Raw genomic sequence first — 19,824 nt, 5'->3', positions numbered from 1 at the left:
CGGGGAGCGCCGACGGCCGCCGCCCGGCCCCTCGGCAACCCGCCCCCTGCCCGCCCCGGGAACACCCCTCCTACCGCCCCGGGGCTGGGAAGGGCCCGGCCGCTCCCCTCGGTGGGCACACAGCGAGCCCGAGCCCCGCTCACGGGCACCGCGCACCCACCCGTGTGCGAGCCCTGGGCGCGCTGCCGTGCAGGAACAAAGAGAGGAGTGCTGCTGGGCGAGCACAGCGCCGCACGCAGCTGAATGAAGCAAAGCGTTAGGGGGTGCTAGTAAGGGAGCAGATGATGAACGACACCACTAGAGCATCTATGAAAGCACAAGAGTACATGGATCTTGTTTAATTCTTGAACCTCTCTCTTCTGGTGGGGTAGTGCAATACAAATCGTTAAGTGATGAGTGTTAGCTTTATTTACCAGAGTGCATAAATGAGATCTGCATGACTGACACAGTGCTCATTAAAGATCACAGCAAAGATGATCCTGTGCAGGAAGTGGTAGGTGATGGGCAACAAACTCTGCTGCATACAACTGCACAGCCCCAAAGCCCCCCCCCCCCCCCCCCCAAGCACAGTGAGATCTCCTTGGGGTCAGCCACAGTTGCCGCCCCAGTAGGGAAACAGAATCTGTTAAGAACCACCATTTCCACAATAGCAGCTGTCACTACCTAAACACATCCTAGCTCAGCTTCAAGTCAAGCTGCAAGCTCAAAGAAGCAGCAGATTCCCCCCAGGGTCCACCAACAACCCCAGCTTATGAGGGGCACCACTGGATGGGTGCTGCTCTCTGCACTACCACTGGTCTGGCTGCCCAGCCTCTCTACCACCAGCAGGGAATTTGCCACTGGTGCTTTACTGGCACTAAGGTGGGGCTTGGCTGGCAGCTTAACTGCAAAATTCTGCTGTCATCTTTTATACAACTTCCCAAAAGTTGCTTTGTACAACATACAGAGATTTGACAGGAATGCACTGCAATTCGTCTATTTCATCTGAGCCCTGAATACTGACAGTTCTTTCCCCCTCTTCTCAACACTGCAGCACACATCTTTTCAAATCCCTTCCATATCTGCGGAATTTAAGTCAGAACAAGTCATTCCTCTAAATACCAACACAAAGAAGCTTTAAAGTCACTTCCACAAGTCTAACCAAATTTGTGTAGTCACCTAGGCACTCCCCCACCTTCTGTATCTTTTCATAGCTATTCAACTGCATAAATTTTCAATCCTCTATAGCTGATTCTTAAATAAAAGAATAGTTTAGACACCTGTAAAACCAAATTTATTTCACAAATCATTCATACATTATCCATAAGTTTTAAGTAAAAAGTATTTAATTTGAAAGTAACAAAAGTGTTTTAAACATAATTTTAATAAAATCAATTAGCTTTTAACAGAACTTTCACATACTTTCATTAAGCTTTTTCCATAAAGCACAAGTATAGACATTTCAAAGCAGCAGTTAATTATAACTTACCAGATCTTTACAATGTTTATAAAACTCTGTCTTTGGAAAAACATACCATGAATAATACATAAACATAAATGGCACATTGCAAGTTTTAGACAGAACAGTAAATGAAAACTTTATGCACATTACCCAGATTCTAGAGGCCTGCCTACACTGGGGAATAATCCATGTTACTAGATGCAAGGGAGTTTTAAGACTGATCTTAACAAAAAGTATTTCAGTGTACTTTTTCTTTGGTTAAAACGCCTAAAGGTTCCACGGTAAACGTATAGTTAACCCGATTTATTTTAAAAGCTGTTTCTAGTAAAAATCACTTAATCCCCCAAAGGCGAAAGGAAAGGAAAATACTAATTTATTACTGGGTATTTCAGAGTGGAAAAGTATAGTTCTCCAAGAAAAGTTCACAGAGGAGTTGGAGTTGCTTTCAAAGTATACAGTGGTTCTTGTTTTCAACTTATCCTAGACAGGATGTGAAGCATTTAATCACAGCATCCCTTTAAAAAGAAAAAAAAAGGGGGGGGGGTCAGTTAAGGTATTTGTGGTTTCACTCATATACGTATCAACCATTACATATTTAAAATTAAAAATACTACACAAAATTAAGACAAAAAGCAATAGTTTGTGACATGCAGGCTCTTACTGGCCTTCATATGTTGAGTACCTGCACATCACCAGCTAAAGCAAAGGCTCAGGCCCCTCAGATCTGCCCTTATTTTTGCACTCAGACATGCTACAACACAGACCACGTTGTTAATTGTTCTGAAGCATGCTGGGTGGCTTAGCAAGGGTCAGGGCCCTAATTCTCAAAGGCTGGCCAGCACAGGCAGGGCTGAGGAGCGTGCCAGATCCGGACAATCACCAAAGCACAGGTGCTTTGATTCAAAGCCACTTCTGAATTGCAGACAATTGAGAAAAAAAGGCACAGGCTGAAGGGTTTAAAGTGTATACCCTAACAGTGCGGGATAAAGAGCAGGCTCAGCCTAGAAGTTTGAAATATCTTAAAGGGTCTATTTCTTTAACCAATAATTAATAAACTCTCTTTGGACCGCACTAATTATTCACTCTAGTCTTCTTTATTTTTAATTTCCTTAAAAAAATGCACCAATTTATTAAGAAGCAACAGTTGTTATTCTGTTGTTAGTCAATTTGAAAGAAAAAGAAAAATGCTCTCATGACTGCTGAAAAGTTTTTTTTTTTTTGCCTTTTTTTGCCATGTCAGCAAAATAGCCACTGTTAACTGAAAAAAAAAAACAGGAGCAAATAAATTGGTGCTAAGATTAAAACATTAACAAATTTAAATCAAGTAAAAATAACTTGGTTGAAATCAAGATAGATACTTCAAACAAAATACATAATACTGTTCTCTAGCACCTGACAAGGCTTAAATAGCTATTTTCATATGAAAGGCAGCCTATTCAAGAAGTTTATGATGGCACTCCACATAAGCAAATAACTCCAAAGTCCTTAAAGACACTACTGTATTACTGAAATCAGCCTTTGGAAAATTCAGTTCTTTAGTGGCCCATAAAACATAATAGCCAAAATAAAAACAAAAAAATCTGAAGTGATGCATATAACCTAATCGTTTTCAGAGCTGAAAGTACTGCAGGTAAAGAAAAGTCCAGAAGAAAAAGCTTTTAACCAAATTCTCAGATGCATAGGCTATCTTTAAGTTCTGAAAATCAACTATGGCATCAATAAACAAAATACAAGAATTTAAACAAAAAAATACTTTTAGGATAAGAAGCATAATGACATTTACAAGAAAGTTACCACATACTTCACTTTTATCTAAAGTTTGTACTGATTGCTACTTCTAGTTCATCTACATCATTTTCTAAAATTAAAAACAGGAATGTTGTTTTTTTCTGAATTTAAGGGCTTTCTTCCCTTCATAACAAGGACTATCAAGTTTTTGTTAAAACGGAATTATTCACTCACCTTGCAAAAGGAATATATGACAGACTATACCTGAAAAAAAAGAACAAAACACGTATTTGACAGAGTCCTCATGTCCTTCAGACAGCCCACCGTTAGTCCAGCACCAATAAAAGCAATCTCTTCTACTAAAACTTTAAACAAGATTACCTACTCAATCTAGTGCTTGCTATTAAAAAAGGCAACAGAATTGGACAAGAACTAAATGTAATGACAAGGGCTTACTGGCATACTTTCATAACTTCCCTCACACATAAATTCAGCTCCAAAAAAAACCACAGAAGCATATTTATTATCACCATTGGGTTCAAAACGAATGGAGATTTCTGGGCAAATTTGTATCTTTCAAGACAATAGTGGTTACTTTTTCCAGTATACATTACGATGGAAATACACATTTGTGTAACTATAGAGATGTACACTGTGGTAAGAATTACATGCCATGGTTGACACTCAAACAGCTGACATTCTGTCATCCTTTGAAACTTGCTTCTCATAAATACAGCCATAGGCTATGTTTTGTCGTCATCCCCATCAACCTCTGAGACACTTAAACGAGAAGCTGTCTGCTCTAAACAGATAAAACACAGAAGGAAGTCTGCTAACTAACGCTGTCTAGTAGCAAACATTAATCTGGGCTCAGCACAGTGCCAAATGGTCCCTGTCCTGAACAAACAGTTATTTGTGCTCAGATTTAAGCTCTGTATAGACACTATGTATTCAGGGCAAGTTCAAACAAGAACTGTGGTTAGCTGGGATCGGCTAACTTTTAGTACCAAGTAATTCACCCAGGACAAGGAGACCAAGTAGGTGCAGTTGCATCTCCATGGAGAAAGCAATAACTTCTGAAAATTCTGCCAGGCTTGCAGGCATTCATCCAACTGTGCCCGTGTATTTCCAGGCCTAGCCCCTGAAGGTACCTGTATGGTCATCGCAGTACCTGCTGCACTAAATTTACCCTCTCACACCCACTAACTGAATACTTTCAGGGACAGGACAAAACCTATAAAAATGATTTCGATGCTTTCACTTCAAAAGTGAAGATTTAGTTAGAATTCAAAAAATAGGGAGTAATCAGAAGCAGGGCATATGAATACACAGGTACTTTTCCAACAGAGGAAAGGCATGACAATTTTTGCCTACATTTTCCTTTGGTAATGCTTTAAGTCCACAGGCTACAGAATGTATTTGAAATTACTATTTTTGCAAGAGGACTGCATACAGATTTTGCTGAAGTTACACAAGATAGCTTAGAAAAATGTGTGATTGAGCCTAGCTTTCAAGTTATACAAAGCCCGTGTGTGTACATACATACAGGTTTATAAACACGCAGGTGTAGGGACAGAGAGAAGAAATCAAAATGAATCTTACCAGGTCATTGCCAAGAACTGCAATATGCAGAATAACAATGCCAAACCTTCTTTCTTCCACTATATCAAAGCCAGAACAAATATAGCAAATTAGTTCATTTCACACAAGTCTATACTGTGGACAAGTACAGTAGCCCAGTAGCCAAAATTTTAGTTAAGTGACGATGCTTAAAATCTCCTTGTCTTAGCTTAACTCCTCCTTTCCACTCTAACAACTCTTCCTACTCTCATTTATCAATCACTCCATCAGCACCATGCTATAGAAGTTGTCTCTAGCTTTGAAAACACTTGTAAACATCAATGCTAACACTTTCATTTTCATTCATGCTATACTTCTGCAAGTATGGAGTACAGCATTCATTTCTACATAGTACGTTCACTAGCCCAGTTTTCAAAATGATCACCCGAAGCTATTTGCTCTGTCTCTCAGAACGTTAAACTGATTAAGACAGATAAAGGAAGAATCTGTGGTTTCTAAAGACCTCTACACATTTCTTAACAGAAGTATATAAAATGTTTTAAGTTGCTTTTCTGAGTTCTTAGGCCAGGGGGCTGCAAATTGAACCAGATACTCTAGATTTTGCACCCTTATCCACATCGCACGCAGGTGGAAGGATTCATCTGTTTTGTAATCAGCAGGGTCACACTCCACCCGAACTGCAGTTGGAAATCCAAATCACACACACAAGCTCATCTTTCCTCTACAACTGAGCTATACTTTAAAGCCATAATACAATCAATAAAATAACAGAGTTAAATTGCTCTTTAGGGGAACAAAGTGTTCTTGCTTACCCAGAATACAGCGCACAGAGTCAATAGTAGACAAAGCTGGGGGGAGACAACACAGAAAAAAGAAAAGAATGAATACTCAAATACACATCTAAGCACATACAGTTACATAAAGTACTGTTTTCATGTTTTCAGTGGATCGTCAGCATTTTCAAGAATTGCCTCAAGAAACAAGTAGAGCCAAAAACAGTAGAGCCAAAAACTGCCACACAGGGACTACACACTCAAGTTCACTCAAGTCAGTGTTTTCCATTAGCAGAGTATGATGTGCCCCATGGCCAGAAGTACTCATGGGACTCATCTTAGAAGGAAGGGGAGGCAGGAACTGAGATCAGAAACCCAAAGCAATATAACCTGGTCCGTGTAGTCGGGTGTCAGGACTATCAAGTGGTGGGCTCAGATGATAAAACTTGCTTGAAAGCACCCAAGTAGGCTAGGAATCACTATTCTATTAATTTGGTGCACAGTATTGTTCTGAATCCACTGTTCATAGTATCAGTTTCTGACAAGACTGATAGGTGCATCACAACAAACAATCCATTACAAAACATCCATTTGACAAACACAGGCTCTGCTACTTCTGCCAATTATTACTATTATATTTTTAAAACTTCTGACAGTAAAGAAGAAAAGGCCACCAGGGATCATCTGCCTCATACATAGTGAAAAAACTCACATGAAATGTATTCAAGCTACTCATGCAGCTCCTTTTGAATCCTTTTAACTGGTAGTTTGTACTTAAAATTATAAATGCAGTCTCTCAGGATTTTAAGGAAAAGATACTATTTATCCTATCCTATTCTTATCCTAGGGGATGAGGCTTTTTTCCTCCTGAAAGAGGAAATGATGCTCCTGGAAGTAGAGGAGCCGAGGACCTCACAACGTTGAGCTGCAGAGTTGAACATGTGGTTTCCTGAACTCAGGGGGGAGAAATTATTTTTCTGCATTGCTTTGAAAGTGTTGAACCTCTAAGCTATACCAAGGGAGTTCCATCGAACAAATAACTGTCAAGCTAGACTTGGTGACCACTGGCTTCTAAAGTAGCTGTAAAGTCTATCTCTAGCCCTGTTCTTGAACAAATTATTCCAGAAAACAAGTTAAAAGTAATCAACCTAATACTAGTATTTAATAAGAAGTTTCCTCCAAATTATTAAAATTAAAAATTTCAAACTCAACAAAAAACACAGGTTCATAGTAATGATATAAAGGGCTAATCAGCTTGACTATAATTACTCACTACAAACAAAATGCAGATTTAGAAATATCCTCCCTTTTGCAAAGCATCGAAAAATTTAACAAAAGCAGCTAGAAAGAGAAGTATATTTACCAGCATTACAACTGTAGCTACTAATCTTTTTGGCTCAAACATCGTCTTCAGTTGCTTCAGTGGCCCCATCAGAAAGCAGGTACTAATGGGAGGGAAAGAAGCAAAGAAATGGTAAAACACAATCAAATAAATCTTTGCAAAAGACTACAGGTATTTAATCAGTTTTCCAACAGTTAAATAACCACAAAGCTCAGGAAGGCATTTTAGAGCTTATCAACAGACAGCTCTTAGGATGAAAGGTGAATTAACTCCATGAATTCTGTAACTTGTTCTGGAAGCAGCTCACATCCTGGGCTATGAAATTCTTCCCAAATGCATTACCACACATAGCAGAGGGTTGTTAAAACAGTCTCAAAATCAAGTTCAAATTAATAACAGACTTGCCAAAAGAACGCACAGAATTCAAAGGTGAACTTCTGTAGAAAATTTGTTTAGCAGCATGTGAGTAGCTCCGTTTAAGATTACAGAAAAGCTCTACATCTTTGCCCAAACTCATTAAGCAAAAGTTCAGTAGTTTGTATCGAATCCTCCAGCTTTCTCCTCTGTGGTAAACTCGAAAAGTGAATGAAATCCATCACCAGCTCCAGGTTTTACCTGGTCATCCAAAGAAACGCGATGTGAACCAACCATAGGAATAGTGACCTGTCTACAAATACCGAGCCAAGTCCCTTTCTTCCCTCTTGTTGAAGGCATTGTGCTTTGTAGAAAATGTTAAATCAGAATGAGGATCTTGTAGCCTGGTGGTGGTGTGAATGCTTTACTACACTTTACTGCAGAATAAGACACCTAAAATTAAATTAAGATTAAATAAGAAACCTCATAAACCAGAAGTAAAAATTAGTTAGTAGAAGGATAGGGATGATGAAAATTCAGTGGAAAAAAATGCAAGAGGCTCAGACATCTTAAGATAGGCAGAAAAAAATATAGAAAGCTAAAAGAATTGATGCTAGCCTGTTTAGCACTGAAGGACAGACATCACAACAAGAACTTCTTCAGTGAGTTAAGAGAATCCAAAAGGTGCAGAAAGGCTGGGAAAACAAAAGAAAACAACAACAAAACACCTGAAGGTCTTCCACTTTCCCATGGTATTTCTCCCACACAACACATTCTGTAGGATACCTACCCATCAGCCCACAGAAAAATCAAGTATAATTGCTTCCATGGCTGTGGGTAGAAAATTATAGTAAAAATGGTCCAGAAACGACTATTTACAAGGGGTGGTAGCTTCATTTTTGTTTGAAATCTGGAAATGCAAACAAACCTGAGTAAGTTTAAATTTTCTTTGTCAAGCTGTGGTTTCCATTGTCACCTCCTAATGTTCTCAGAACACAGCTGCCTGCTGTTTATATCTAACAGAATAATTGAAAGGGAAGGGGTCCTCTTTTTACTTCTTTAGTTGGAATCCAGACTAGAACTATTTTCAGCATTTTTCAAAACAAATACCAGTCTGTAAAAGTTCTCCTCTTAGTTCACAAAGAATTAGGCTTGATTAGTACAGAGTTTTTAAATGCTAATTTAATTTGAAATAGTGGAAGCGCACACAAGATACTATTTTTTTTAAAAGGAAAGAGTATAATAAGGAAGAGGAAGGGGAAGACTCAATTTTGCCTAACTCCCAGTAATAACCTTCAATATAAGATGTCCTCTAACAAATTAGCAGAGGAGAAGCAGTATTTCTCAAATCTTAATGTCAAATTGCCCAGGTCTAACAGGTTAACAATGCTTTGTCTCAGGAATTGACTTGATTTAAAGTCCATGACAGTCAGACTCCATGGGTTCTGAGTCTCATCACCATGCTTTAACCATGCCAAGATCATGGAATCATAGAGTGGCTTGGGTTGGAAGGGACCTTAAAGATCACCTAGCTCCAACCCCTTGCCATAGGCAGAGATGCCACCCACTAGATCAGGTTGCTCAGGACCTCATCTAGAAATAAAATAAAACAAGGACAACAGACAAACAGAATATTTTAACTAACTGATTATTGATGCTAGTTAAGTTGTTTCTTACATGTCTTTCAAATAATTAAAGAATAGACAATTGTCTTAAATCCTATGAGGCCAATTCCATAAATCTTTTAAGACTAACTGCTACAGAGAATCACCACAAAAAAACAAAGCACAGGCTGCAAAATTACATTGTGAGTAATTTTTACATTCTGCTTGACCTTACAGTCAAATGAAGGTTTGTTTTTTTTTTTTAACCTCTTCTTTTTCACAGTTTTCCTAGAATGAGGAAGATAAGATCTGTTAAAAGCAAAAAGCCAGAATATCCAGCAACAAAATATCCACACAGTGGGCAGGCTACCAGTTGTCCCTGAAACTGAAGTACCTCAGAAAGACTTAAGATATAAGAAACCCGAAAGATTCACCCAGCAATTTGTCATTCAGGCTTCAGACAGGGGTTGTGATGTGTCTACAAAGCAATCACGTAAATCATTTTTTGTTGCCCTGGTGTAATGTCTAAGTGATATTCTTTGATTATAATATCTTCAGAAGTGTAAGTAAGATTCTATTAGTATTCCAATATCACATATGAAAACGATGTTGTTTATACACAACAATTATATAACACTTCAGAGTAAAAAAAAGTAAATGTAGATTAAAGAACATTTTCCTATTAATAAGGAGTCATACCTGCCCAATGCAGAAATATTTCCCAGGGTATAAAACACTGTAAAAAGCTTGATTCCCTTCGGGAGCCATAGCAATCCTGTTCCCTATTAAAAAAAAAAAAAAAAGATAGAATTTTTATATGTTTGTAATTAGTTAACTCAATTTATTGAGATTTTATAGCCTAGAAGTTTATTTTTAGAGATTAACCATTTAACATATCCCAGCAGGACATATTGTTCTCAAATTTGTAGTAGAGAATATTCAGCATACTTCTGTTGCCACCTACTGGCAAAATAATTTATTGCAAAATATATTAAATGAATACTTCCTACAACCAAGCTATGTTTACTTATATTGTTCATAATGGTTATTTATACTGTTGACATTATTTTTATGATATTTTCAGTTTTGTTAAAAAGCCTCACTACCCATGATACACAACTGTACACAAATGAAAGTGTCTAAAGCTCACTAATACCCACTTTATCATACACAGGTACTAAGTCTGAACAGAAATATTTTAAAACTAGTCAGACATCTCTTATTTTTGATCAATACAATGATCAGGGAGAAACATAGCCCAAATTAGAAGCAAAACTTAAAAAAAAAAAAAAAAAAAAGCTGTGATATGAACGCTATTTCCTGGAGGGTGTATGGGAGAAATGGCACTATATTCCAACCTGTTTCAATTTTGATGGGAATTGGTGATGACAGCTTGCACAGACCACAGTACAAATGCCCACAGAACGCTGAAAGAGAAGAGTAATTGTACTTGACAAGGAAAGCCACCACCTGTGGCACTGGCCAGACAAGAACATTGTGAGTCTACTAGACTGCAGACACATGGAGTCTAAAAAAATCAGATGACTCAATCATTTCTTTGAGGGCCTCCCTAGTTCTGCAGCAAAGGTCTGAAGCAGAGAGGGGTAGTTACCACACTCAGCTCCAAGTGGCAAAGTTTAGTTTGGAGGCAGCTCCTTCGCTAATCAAGATACATGAGGTCCACAAACACACTACCAAAGTCTTGACTCTTATCTATCAAGTTCAAGATAGAGGCATCCTTACAAAAGTTTCAGTTTCACACCATGTGATAGGCACAGAATATGTACAAAGATTAAACACTAAAAAAAGATATGAACAACAGCAGTAACAAGTGTTAACCTGTCCAGAAATAGGTGTTAAAGCAGCACAAGTGTGGCGCATACAGAAACTTGTGAGTATAGTAGTTAAATATTACTTGTGAGGAGCAGCCAACCAAGTAGTGCTTAAACAACCCTTAAAAAGAGAGTTTTCAACCTGGCCTTGGGCTCCTAGGACTTGCCCCTTCTCTAACATGTAGCTGGCAGATTTTCTGCCATTATACTTAGCATAGATACCAACATGAAGAATACCATTCTCCAGTGCTTTTTAAAAACACATTATCACTTAAATAGTGTTTAAAAACACTATTATCACCTCTCATAGGTAAGACAGCCAGTTGTTCTGGTTTACCTCTGCTTTCAGGGAGTCTAAAACTCCAGGGTTTGATACAAAATGAGAAGATTCTACCTGCAGGAGAAACCAGGAAGTCACTAACCCTAAAATGCTGCAAATGATCAACAGGCTGCCCCTCCACAGCTGCTGCTTCTTATCAATACACAAGTCCCCTTGGTTGGAAAACTTTTTACAGTAAAGAACAGTACAGTTGGAAAGCACCTACAAAGATCATCTAGTCCAACTGCCTGACTGAGTTAAAGCATATTACTGAGGGCATTATCCAATTGCCTCTTTAACACTGAAAGAGCAATAGCGATAGCTTAAATATGGGCAAAACAAAAAAGCTAATGCACATAAGACAAGTTCCTCCCTTCCACCACCAGGATGTATTAAGTCAAGGCAATCTGCCTGACAGTCTCCACAGAAACTGCAAGTGTTATCCACACACACTGCTCAAAGAACATCTACATCAAAAGCCATGTTCTGTGAAGAATCAACATCCTGCTTCATAATGAGAAAGAACTTAAAGAGCACCATGCCCACAAAACCTACAGACTAGATACTTCCCCCCAGTGTTACTTCACCTGCTTCTGACATGCAGATAAAGAATTGCTTTGTACTGCAACTTATCCACATCAGATTTTGAAAGACATAATCAATTAATAAACTCTGCTTTTAACTGCAGACTTGAGCCTCCTGACAAGTTCAAGAACTGATTTTACAGTCAGCAAATCATTTGTTCAACAGAAGTGCAAGTTTTTCAAGTATCACCATGCTACAGCTGTCATCACCTACTGGTCTGTGTGACAGGTTATACCTGTAGTTTCTTCAGCCTTTAAAAATCCTTCAAGCTTCCCCTCCTTTTCCCCTTTTCATGAAAGGGTATAAAAATAAGATGTGCATATATTAAAGATCAGCAAAACCATCTTTCTACTGCACCATACATATATAAGAAATATAGCACACTGTCAATGCTCATGTCTTTTAGTAAGTGTTACCCTACAACAAAAATACTGCTGTGAATGAAAGATGGCCCAAAACATGCTTTACAGACCAGCAGCCCCTAGCTGCTAGTTACACATGGTAGTGTCCACACAATCACATGTATGAATATTAATGATGTTATTCCCAAGAACATTAATTAAATACAGGGGAAAAAAAGCTTTACTTACGAGAATAGAACACACAACACCAGCAATAAAACATATGGCAAACCACTTGACTCGCGTACTAAAGCTGAGTGTCGAGGCATCGAGAACCTTAATAGGAAGAGAGGGAAAAAAATAGTATTACAAAACTAGTTTTAAGCAGTCTTAAGATCATTTTTTCATTAAGTCCTTAATTTCAAACAAGTGTTTTTTTCAGCTAAAACCAATTATTTTACCTTGCTTAAACACAATTGCTTGCATGTTAGTTATTTCCCAGTTTAAGAATTATGTTAACAATTTGGAAACATTCACAAAAAAAGACAACCTGTGAAGGTACATGCTGACACTCAAACAACACTGCTCCACTTTCAAGCTGTACTTCCTTTACCCCAAGTAATTACAACTGAAAAAAATCTCATGACTGTACCAAAGCAGAACAAATGGACCTTCCAGCAGGTTGCTGATGAACATACCTATTTGTTCAGTGCTTTATGTTCCTATTGATGATACCACCGTTTTCTATTACTAGACAGAATCCACTGTCTAGATTCCTACAAGTATCTTTGCAAGTATTACAATTCCTTTTCAGTTACTGTTCCTTACAGGGTGAAGGTACGGACAGATTAACACACCTTGTCTCATCAGACAGCTAACTTGCTGAAAGGGATAATTTTGCTTCCTGTTTCTCTGGTGTGATTCCAGAACCTGTAGGGCCCCTTGATGAGCTGAGGAGCCAACCAACATCACCTGAGAAGCCGGAAGAGAACTAGGGTTCCTTTCACTTTGATGACTTAGTCCCATGCTAGACTAATGAGCCAAACCAGCTCTGCAAGATGCCAGAAAAGCAGCGGGGCTTCCTGAACACAAGGCAAGAGGCAGGGCCATAAGGCTGCAGCACAGCCCCTTTGAGCAGTAGCTCACTTTGTCCACTCATGCTGTGAGATCAATAAATTCCACCTTACTGCAGGTCACTGAAGTTAACTACGCTCTCTATTCTAAACTGTTACATTAAGAAAATTGTAGTTTCAGCTTACATAAGCTGGCTATACATCTAACTCTGCTATTTGTTCAGATGACACAAGTAAACTTGTCTGCACTTGTTATCTGTTCCACTGATATTTTTAATCAAAGACTATTAATCAAATATACAACAGTTAGTTTAAGGCTTCTCCCACTCTTTTCATAAATTTCTCTTTCAGGTAGAGGTAAACAAATGAATTAAATTTGTTTACTGTTTAGAATGATTTCACATCTGTATGAATACAGAACCTATAACAAACTGAATCAAAAGGAGACACAGACAAGCACACAGTTATGGCTGCAGTGAATGAGTCTTAGGACGTATGTCAACAGAGAATAATAGCCTTCCTACTTATAACCTAATTTAATCAAATTAAACACCTTGAATATTTACTTAAGAAGGAAGATAAGAATACCAGAAATAAATCTGTTACACTTGCACATTGACAGAGCAGACATACTGCTGCAACACAATATCGTTTTGCATTTTTTCTTGTGTTCAACAGTCAAGATAGAAGTTTCCAAAGGATGGAAGGTACAGCTTACCTTGTTTGTCCCAACTCTTTATCCTTACGTATGCATTAAAGAAACAGACAAAAACAGTAACTGAAAGACGGTTAAGTATTCAAAACCATTTTTGATAGTCATGTTCCTGAATGCCTCCGTGGGTGAGAAATGCAGGAAGAGCTGGCAGTGCACAGCTGAAGATGCACACTCAAAACACACTTTGAAACATATTTTTTTAGTCACACTGATTCATGCAACTAACCACACTTCCACAAAAAGCAGTAAAAATCCTCTCCCTTCCTGCTCTGAAACAAACTGTGGGATGTGCTGATACTATCAGGACATCCAGCACACACATTGCAGATTGCCTGGATAACAGGGAAAGCTTGAAGGCAAATAATGCCAAGTGTATGGAGGCACACTGTTGCCACATGGTACTATTTTACTTCTAATAGCAATATTTGGTGGTTTTGAAACATCTGTTCCTTTACACAAGTACCAGGGAATTACATTTTCCACATACATTTACAAAAACTCATTAATTTAAACTCATAACAGTTATTTGGTCAAAAAGCTCACCATAAACAAATGAACCATACAAAGGCCCAGAAAAAATATTTAAAACGTGATTCTAAAACTAGTCTAGTACATTTTGTAGATTTAATTCTTAAAAGCTTGGATTGACAATGCAGATAAATTTCAGGAAGATAAGCAGCAGTGTGAGGGCTGCCACAGCATTGCAACACAGCATTCTCTGTAATAATAGGACTAAATAATTTAGCTGGCACTAAAATGAAACCTGGTCCTCCAACCATTCCTGATGTCACCACTTTTTATGTTATCAAGCTGAATGTCTCTTGAAATCAAGAACTCCAGTTCCTCAATTGCATTTCCTTAGTTCCCAATATCTGCTACCTTCTGGGCTTAGCAGAAGCAACAGAGCTGGTTGCACTTCTGCCATGCCACTTTCACCCCATAGTAAAGCACCTTGCAGCAGAAGCTGAATAACTGGTACATAGCTTAGACACTTAAATCACGTTTTTCAGCTTGTGCTAAAATGCCAGGTTATGATCTGTAAAAAACGAGGAACTGACACAGTGCCTATTCTGGCTGATCTACTGCAAGAGCAGTAATTTCTAGAGGAGGGGCTGTGAGACACCCGGAAATAACAGCTACACACCTATGTGCAACAGAGACTATAAACCAGAACCTTAAAAAAAAGCATAAGAAGTACCAGCAGCAGATGCAACAAAGAAACAATGCAATTAGGACTTCCTTTAATTGTCTGACATAAACTGCAGTGCTAATCCTAGACTTCAGATAACAAGAGCTGGGCACCACACTCTACAATACTAGAAGAAACTTTTACTTAGAAGACTGACAAAATTGCCAGGCAAATTCTGCATCTGGGGAAAGATTCATAAGGGGAACTGTGAACTGGCAGGGGTAAGGGCACTCCTGTAAAACATACCTTCTTGCTGTATCTCTCAGCTGCTTGTTTGCAAACAGTAAGATACACAGCCAACCAAACAACAAAAACAAACAGCCAGAATTCGACAAATAACCTGCCCTCATTTTGCTAAGCTTTATTGCCATACTCCTGGGCAAGAAGCAAAGATTTTTACTCACAGGAGACTCCAGAAGAATTATTGTATCAAAGAAGTGACATAGGAAAATAACAGGAAACCTGAAGTGGAAACTGGAATCCGGAAGGCAGACTTCCTGAAACGTAAGGAACAGTCTTGCAACAGCCCAGCACGCCAGTTGCAAGCAATAGGAAGCAGTCTCTTTACTGGGCAGCAGACACTCGGCATGGACACCCGGTAAATCACATGAACGATAATCTGCAAGGCTGCCTTTGATCAAAAGCGTTTCCTGTGGTTTTGATCATCTAAGGCTCCACCCACACACTTCTGTGATCTTATAAAAGTCTTCCACATGGGCAGAAACCAGAAACAATAGTGTTTTCACTGATTTTAAGAAAGATTCTATTAGTTAAAAATTACATCTTTCCTCAAAAGGAAACTTACGAGTATGCAAGTATGAAGAAAACTCAATTTCAAAGAGATTTTTGCAGGATTGAACTTGTAATCCACATTTCAGAAGTTTTAGAGACACATTTTCATATTGCGTTATATGCATTTCTATCAAAACCTTGAAATAAAACAAGAAGTTTAAACACCTGGTCTACTCCTCCTTGCTGAACTTGCTGAATGCTTTCAGTGGTTGCCAACTGACAACCATCAGGAAACTCCAAGAAGCCAGAAAGCAAGCCATTCAAAAGTAATGACTTTATATTATTTTGCTAGTGATAAAAATAAATGGCATTACGTTATACTGACATCATCACTACACTGGTACATTTACAATTTATTATAGGTTCGTTTTTTTTTTTGTAAGAATTATTTCTTGTTCCCCCAAGAACCATTGATCTAATTGCAGCAAAACAGGTCAGCTTTCTGAAGAGGTTGGAAAGTGCATAAAGATTTAATTGAATCCTCATACAATCTTCTCACTATACACTTTTCCTCTGTTTAACAAGAATTACCGCTGAGCTCGTGGTTATGGTTCTGCAAAGATCAAGAGCAGGCAGAACACAGAGATACCTATGAACATGAAGCATATGATCGCTGCTATACAACCAGTAGCTACTCCTGTGAGAGGGTCATTGTATTTAACCAAACACGAGTCAATTCTGAAAAGGTCATTGAAACACTGAAACATTTCACATACAAAATGCAGAACCTCGTATTTCCCTTCACAATGTCACCTCGTTAAGTGTCCTCCTCTGCATGGCTGCACGTACTTCTTTGCTCTGTTACACACATCTTTAAAACAGCCAACACCATTCAGCTGTAAAGCTGTAGCTTTGGAGAACTTCACATACAAAACCCGTCACTACAAACCAACTTGATTTCCAGTGCTCCAGGAATACAGAGCTACTTCAACAGAAACCTACAACAAAGACCTTGGTTAAACACCTGAGTTTTTTCTTCCATGGGTATTTAGTTACTTTAAAAAAAAACCTTTCTGGTTCATCATCTCAGCACGAAACCCCTTTGTACTATGCCAAAGGCATATTAAATTTGCATTTTTCTTCTATTATGCAATAGATAGCTTTTATATAGTTTGGAGTCTTCTGTGGCTACAATGTACAATAATCAAACCATGATATAGCTTAATTAGTTACTGCCTTTAATAAATTATATTCTTAGCTCAGTTTCCCCCTTCTCTGGGTATACCCCTCAAATATAAAATTACTAAGTTTTCAAACATTTATTGATGAATTGCTGCCTTGAAACAAACATCACCGTATCCAGTAAAGGAGAATTCCAAGCCTCCATTTGTGTCTCATGTGAGATGTGCTTGGAGACAGTAGATTAAATAATTTTCTTGGAATTCAACTAATGCTAATAGGAATAAGCACTTGACAATCTTGAGGTCTTGTCTGGGGTGAAGCACCCCAAACACTGGTAGCTAGCTGAGGTGTGAGGGGACACAGATACTGCACTGCTTCCAGAATCACACCAGGTCTGAAGCACTTCAGGTGCCTCACTGTAACAAAGAGGCCAAGTTCATGAGCCTTGTGCACCAGCACCAACTCTGCACAACGACAGTTGAAGCATGCCAGCATCAAGCTGCTTGAACTAGTATTATGCCACAGACACCAACCGTATTGGTGCTGTGCTGGTTCACTGAAGCTCAGACCAAGGCTACCCCACATTCCAGCTTGCTGTGCTCCAGCATCCTGCACCACACAGGGCCAAGGCCTTCTGTACCGAAGAACCATTACAGTTGGAAAAGACCTCCAAGATCATCTGGCCCAACCACCCCCCTACCACCAATGTCACCCACTAAACCATGTCCCTAAGCACCACGTCCAACCTTCCCTTGAACACCCCCAGGGACAGTGACACCACCACCTCCCTGGGCAACCTGTCCCAATGCCTGACTGCTCTTTCTGAGAAGAAATGTCTCCTCATTTCCAACCTGAACCTCCCCTGGCGCAACTGGAGGCCATTCCCTCTAGTCCTGACACTAGTTATCTGCAAGAAGAGGCCGACCCCCAGGTCCCCCCAGCTTCCTTTCAGGTAGTTGCAGAGAGCAATAAGGCCTCCCCTGAGCCTCCTCTTCTCCAAAAGAAACAACCCCAGCTCCCCCTGCTGCGCCTTACTAACAGGGACAAGCACAGCTAGCATTGCTTCAACCTGGAAATTAAATCTGAAAACCAGAAAGCTTCCATACCCAGCATGAAAATAACCGTGGGAGGGGAACTCAGGGAGCAGAAGCGCTGTGTAACCCAGCACCGAGCGCTCAGGGCACGCAGGCAGGGCCCCGACAGGCCAAGCAGGCCTGTTACCGCCAGCACGGCGCAGAAAGCAGAGCCGAGGCAGCCCGACCGCCGCCCCGCCGCCGCCCCCGGGCCGGTACCTGCGCCGTCAGCCCCTGCTCCTCGTCGTCCTGCCCGCTCAGCACCCGCCGCAGCTTCTCCATGGCGGGGCCGGCGCCGGGAGCCACCCGCACCTCACGGCCCGCGGGCCCGACCGGAAGTGACGGCAGCGCTCCCCTTCAGGCTCCGCCCCCGGCCGGGCGGCCGTTGGGCGCGAGGCGGCCGTTGGGCGGTCACTGCGCCGTGAGGGGGCTCGGGGCGGGCGGGGAGGCGAGATAAGGGCTGTGGGACTGCGGGAACGGGATAAGGGCCCCTCGTGGGGCTGTGTGGGACGGGACTTTCCCCTCACCCGCTCCCCTTAGCAAGGAGAGGGCTGCTGGCCTCCTCACGCACGTCCCTTCTCTGAGGAGGAGCCTCTGTGTGCCTTGAGAGGCTTTTTGGTGGGACACCTGGGTGCTAGCCGTGCCTTTCAAACCCCGTGGGAGGCTGTAGCACCTCAGGTAGCTTTAAATCAAGACCAAAACTGGGAATTGGAGAAACAGCTGCAGACATGGGTGTGTGAAAGTAATCAAACGACAGCAAAATGGCACTGCCTGAGCCAGCCAGCAAGGCCCATACCTACCATGGACCATGACTTGATCAGGGAGGGGAATGACATGCCCGTGACCCTCTCAGGACAGGTGGAGAAATGAGAAAGAGGGATAGGGTTTGTGGGGTGGAGGGCACCAAACCATCCCTCTGGGACACAGCGAGCCCACAGATGCCAGGAGAAAGACAGAGGCGCAGGCAGTGACCCCACCTGGAGCTTGTGGCTACCAGCTCGGCTTCGGCATGTTGGGGGCACGAGTGCCTTGCAGGTGCAGGAGGTGCTGAGTGGATGTCCTTGGTGACCTCCGCAGCTGGCCCAACGGTGTCAGCACGGGAGCATCACTGGGTGGCAGTGCTGCAGGGAAATGGTTGCTGGCAGGAGTTGCTGTTCCTGCAGCCCCTCACCACCCTGAGCCCCTGCTCCCCACACCCTGCCAGCTCAGGAGAGGGAGGAGAAACCTCCTGATGCGTCAGGTGCCCCCAGAGGTGGTTGGTGAGACCTTTACATACCACATCCAGTGTTCCGTGTGATGGCTGCACAGTAGTTTGCTTCAGAGCTGTTTGCTTGGGCAGAGGGATGGCAAAAATTACCCACAATTCACAATTTCCTCTGATCCACAGAAATGCTGTGGGCTTGTGCTTCCATTGGAAATGATGGCATGACAGGAAATGTGTCTGAGCATGGCAGTCTCTTCCACACCTTGTCTCAAGTGACACAACCCACAGCTGAAATCTTTGGGCTCCCCACTAAAACCCAAACCATGCAAGTATTTCTGTCCCTCAGAGACTTCCAGCCCCATGAACCCAAGAGACTGTCCCCAGTTGACTGCTCAGGATCCCACTTGTGATCTTCAGAGAAGCTGCGTGCGGCCAGGGGAGGTCACCCCTCTGTAGCTCCGAGCCCAATGCCACAAGCCTCCTCACACACCTCTTTTCTCCAGCTTGCTCCCTCCCCACCACCACCCCCCATAGCAAGGCTCTAGCTGGACACTGCTCAAGCTGGACACTGCAGTGCTAGTTGCAGGAATTCCCCATGTGTTGGGGAGCAGGCCAGAGAGCTACCTCTGGTGGTGTTTTCACAGATGTCTGTGCGGTCTGTGTATGGGGATCTGGCACGATGCCTGATGTTCTCTGGACTCCTTTGTGGCAATCCCAGGACTCATGTCATTATAAGATGTCCAAAAAAACATTAGA

At 41.1% G+C, this 19,824-nt stretch overlaps 1 protein-coding gene across 1 annotated transcript; it reads right to left on the bottom strand.

Moving 5' to 3' along the window:
* Positions 1-1,303: 1,303 nt before the first annotated feature.
* SFT2D1 (SFT2 domain containing 1) lies at positions 1,304-18,227 on the bottom strand. The gene is made up of 8 exons (XM_035322202.1): positions 18,084-18,227; positions 12,150-12,236; positions 9,523-9,605; positions 6,887-6,968; positions 5,563-5,598; positions 4,772-4,830; positions 3,404-3,433; positions 1,304-1,956 (listed from the first exon to the last, which is right to left on the bottom strand). Exons 1-8 carry the CDS (start codon positions 18,144-18,146, stop codon positions 1,917-1,919), a joined length of 480 nt encoding a protein of 159 aa, XP_035178093.1. The 5' UTR covers positions 18,147-18,227; the 3' UTR covers positions 1,304-1,916.
* Between the last annotated feature and the right edge of the window lie 1,597 nt (positions 18,228-19,824).

This window comes from Oxyura jamaicensis, chromosome 3 (assembly GCF_011077185.1).
Source record: "Oxyura jamaicensis isolate SHBP4307 breed ruddy duck chromosome 3, BPBGC_Ojam_1.0, whole genome shotgun sequence".
Lineage (NCBI taxonomy): Eukaryota > Metazoa > Chordata > Aves > Anseriformes > Anatidae > Oxyura > Oxyura jamaicensis.
This window is presented reverse-complemented; position numbering and strand designations above follow the sequence as displayed.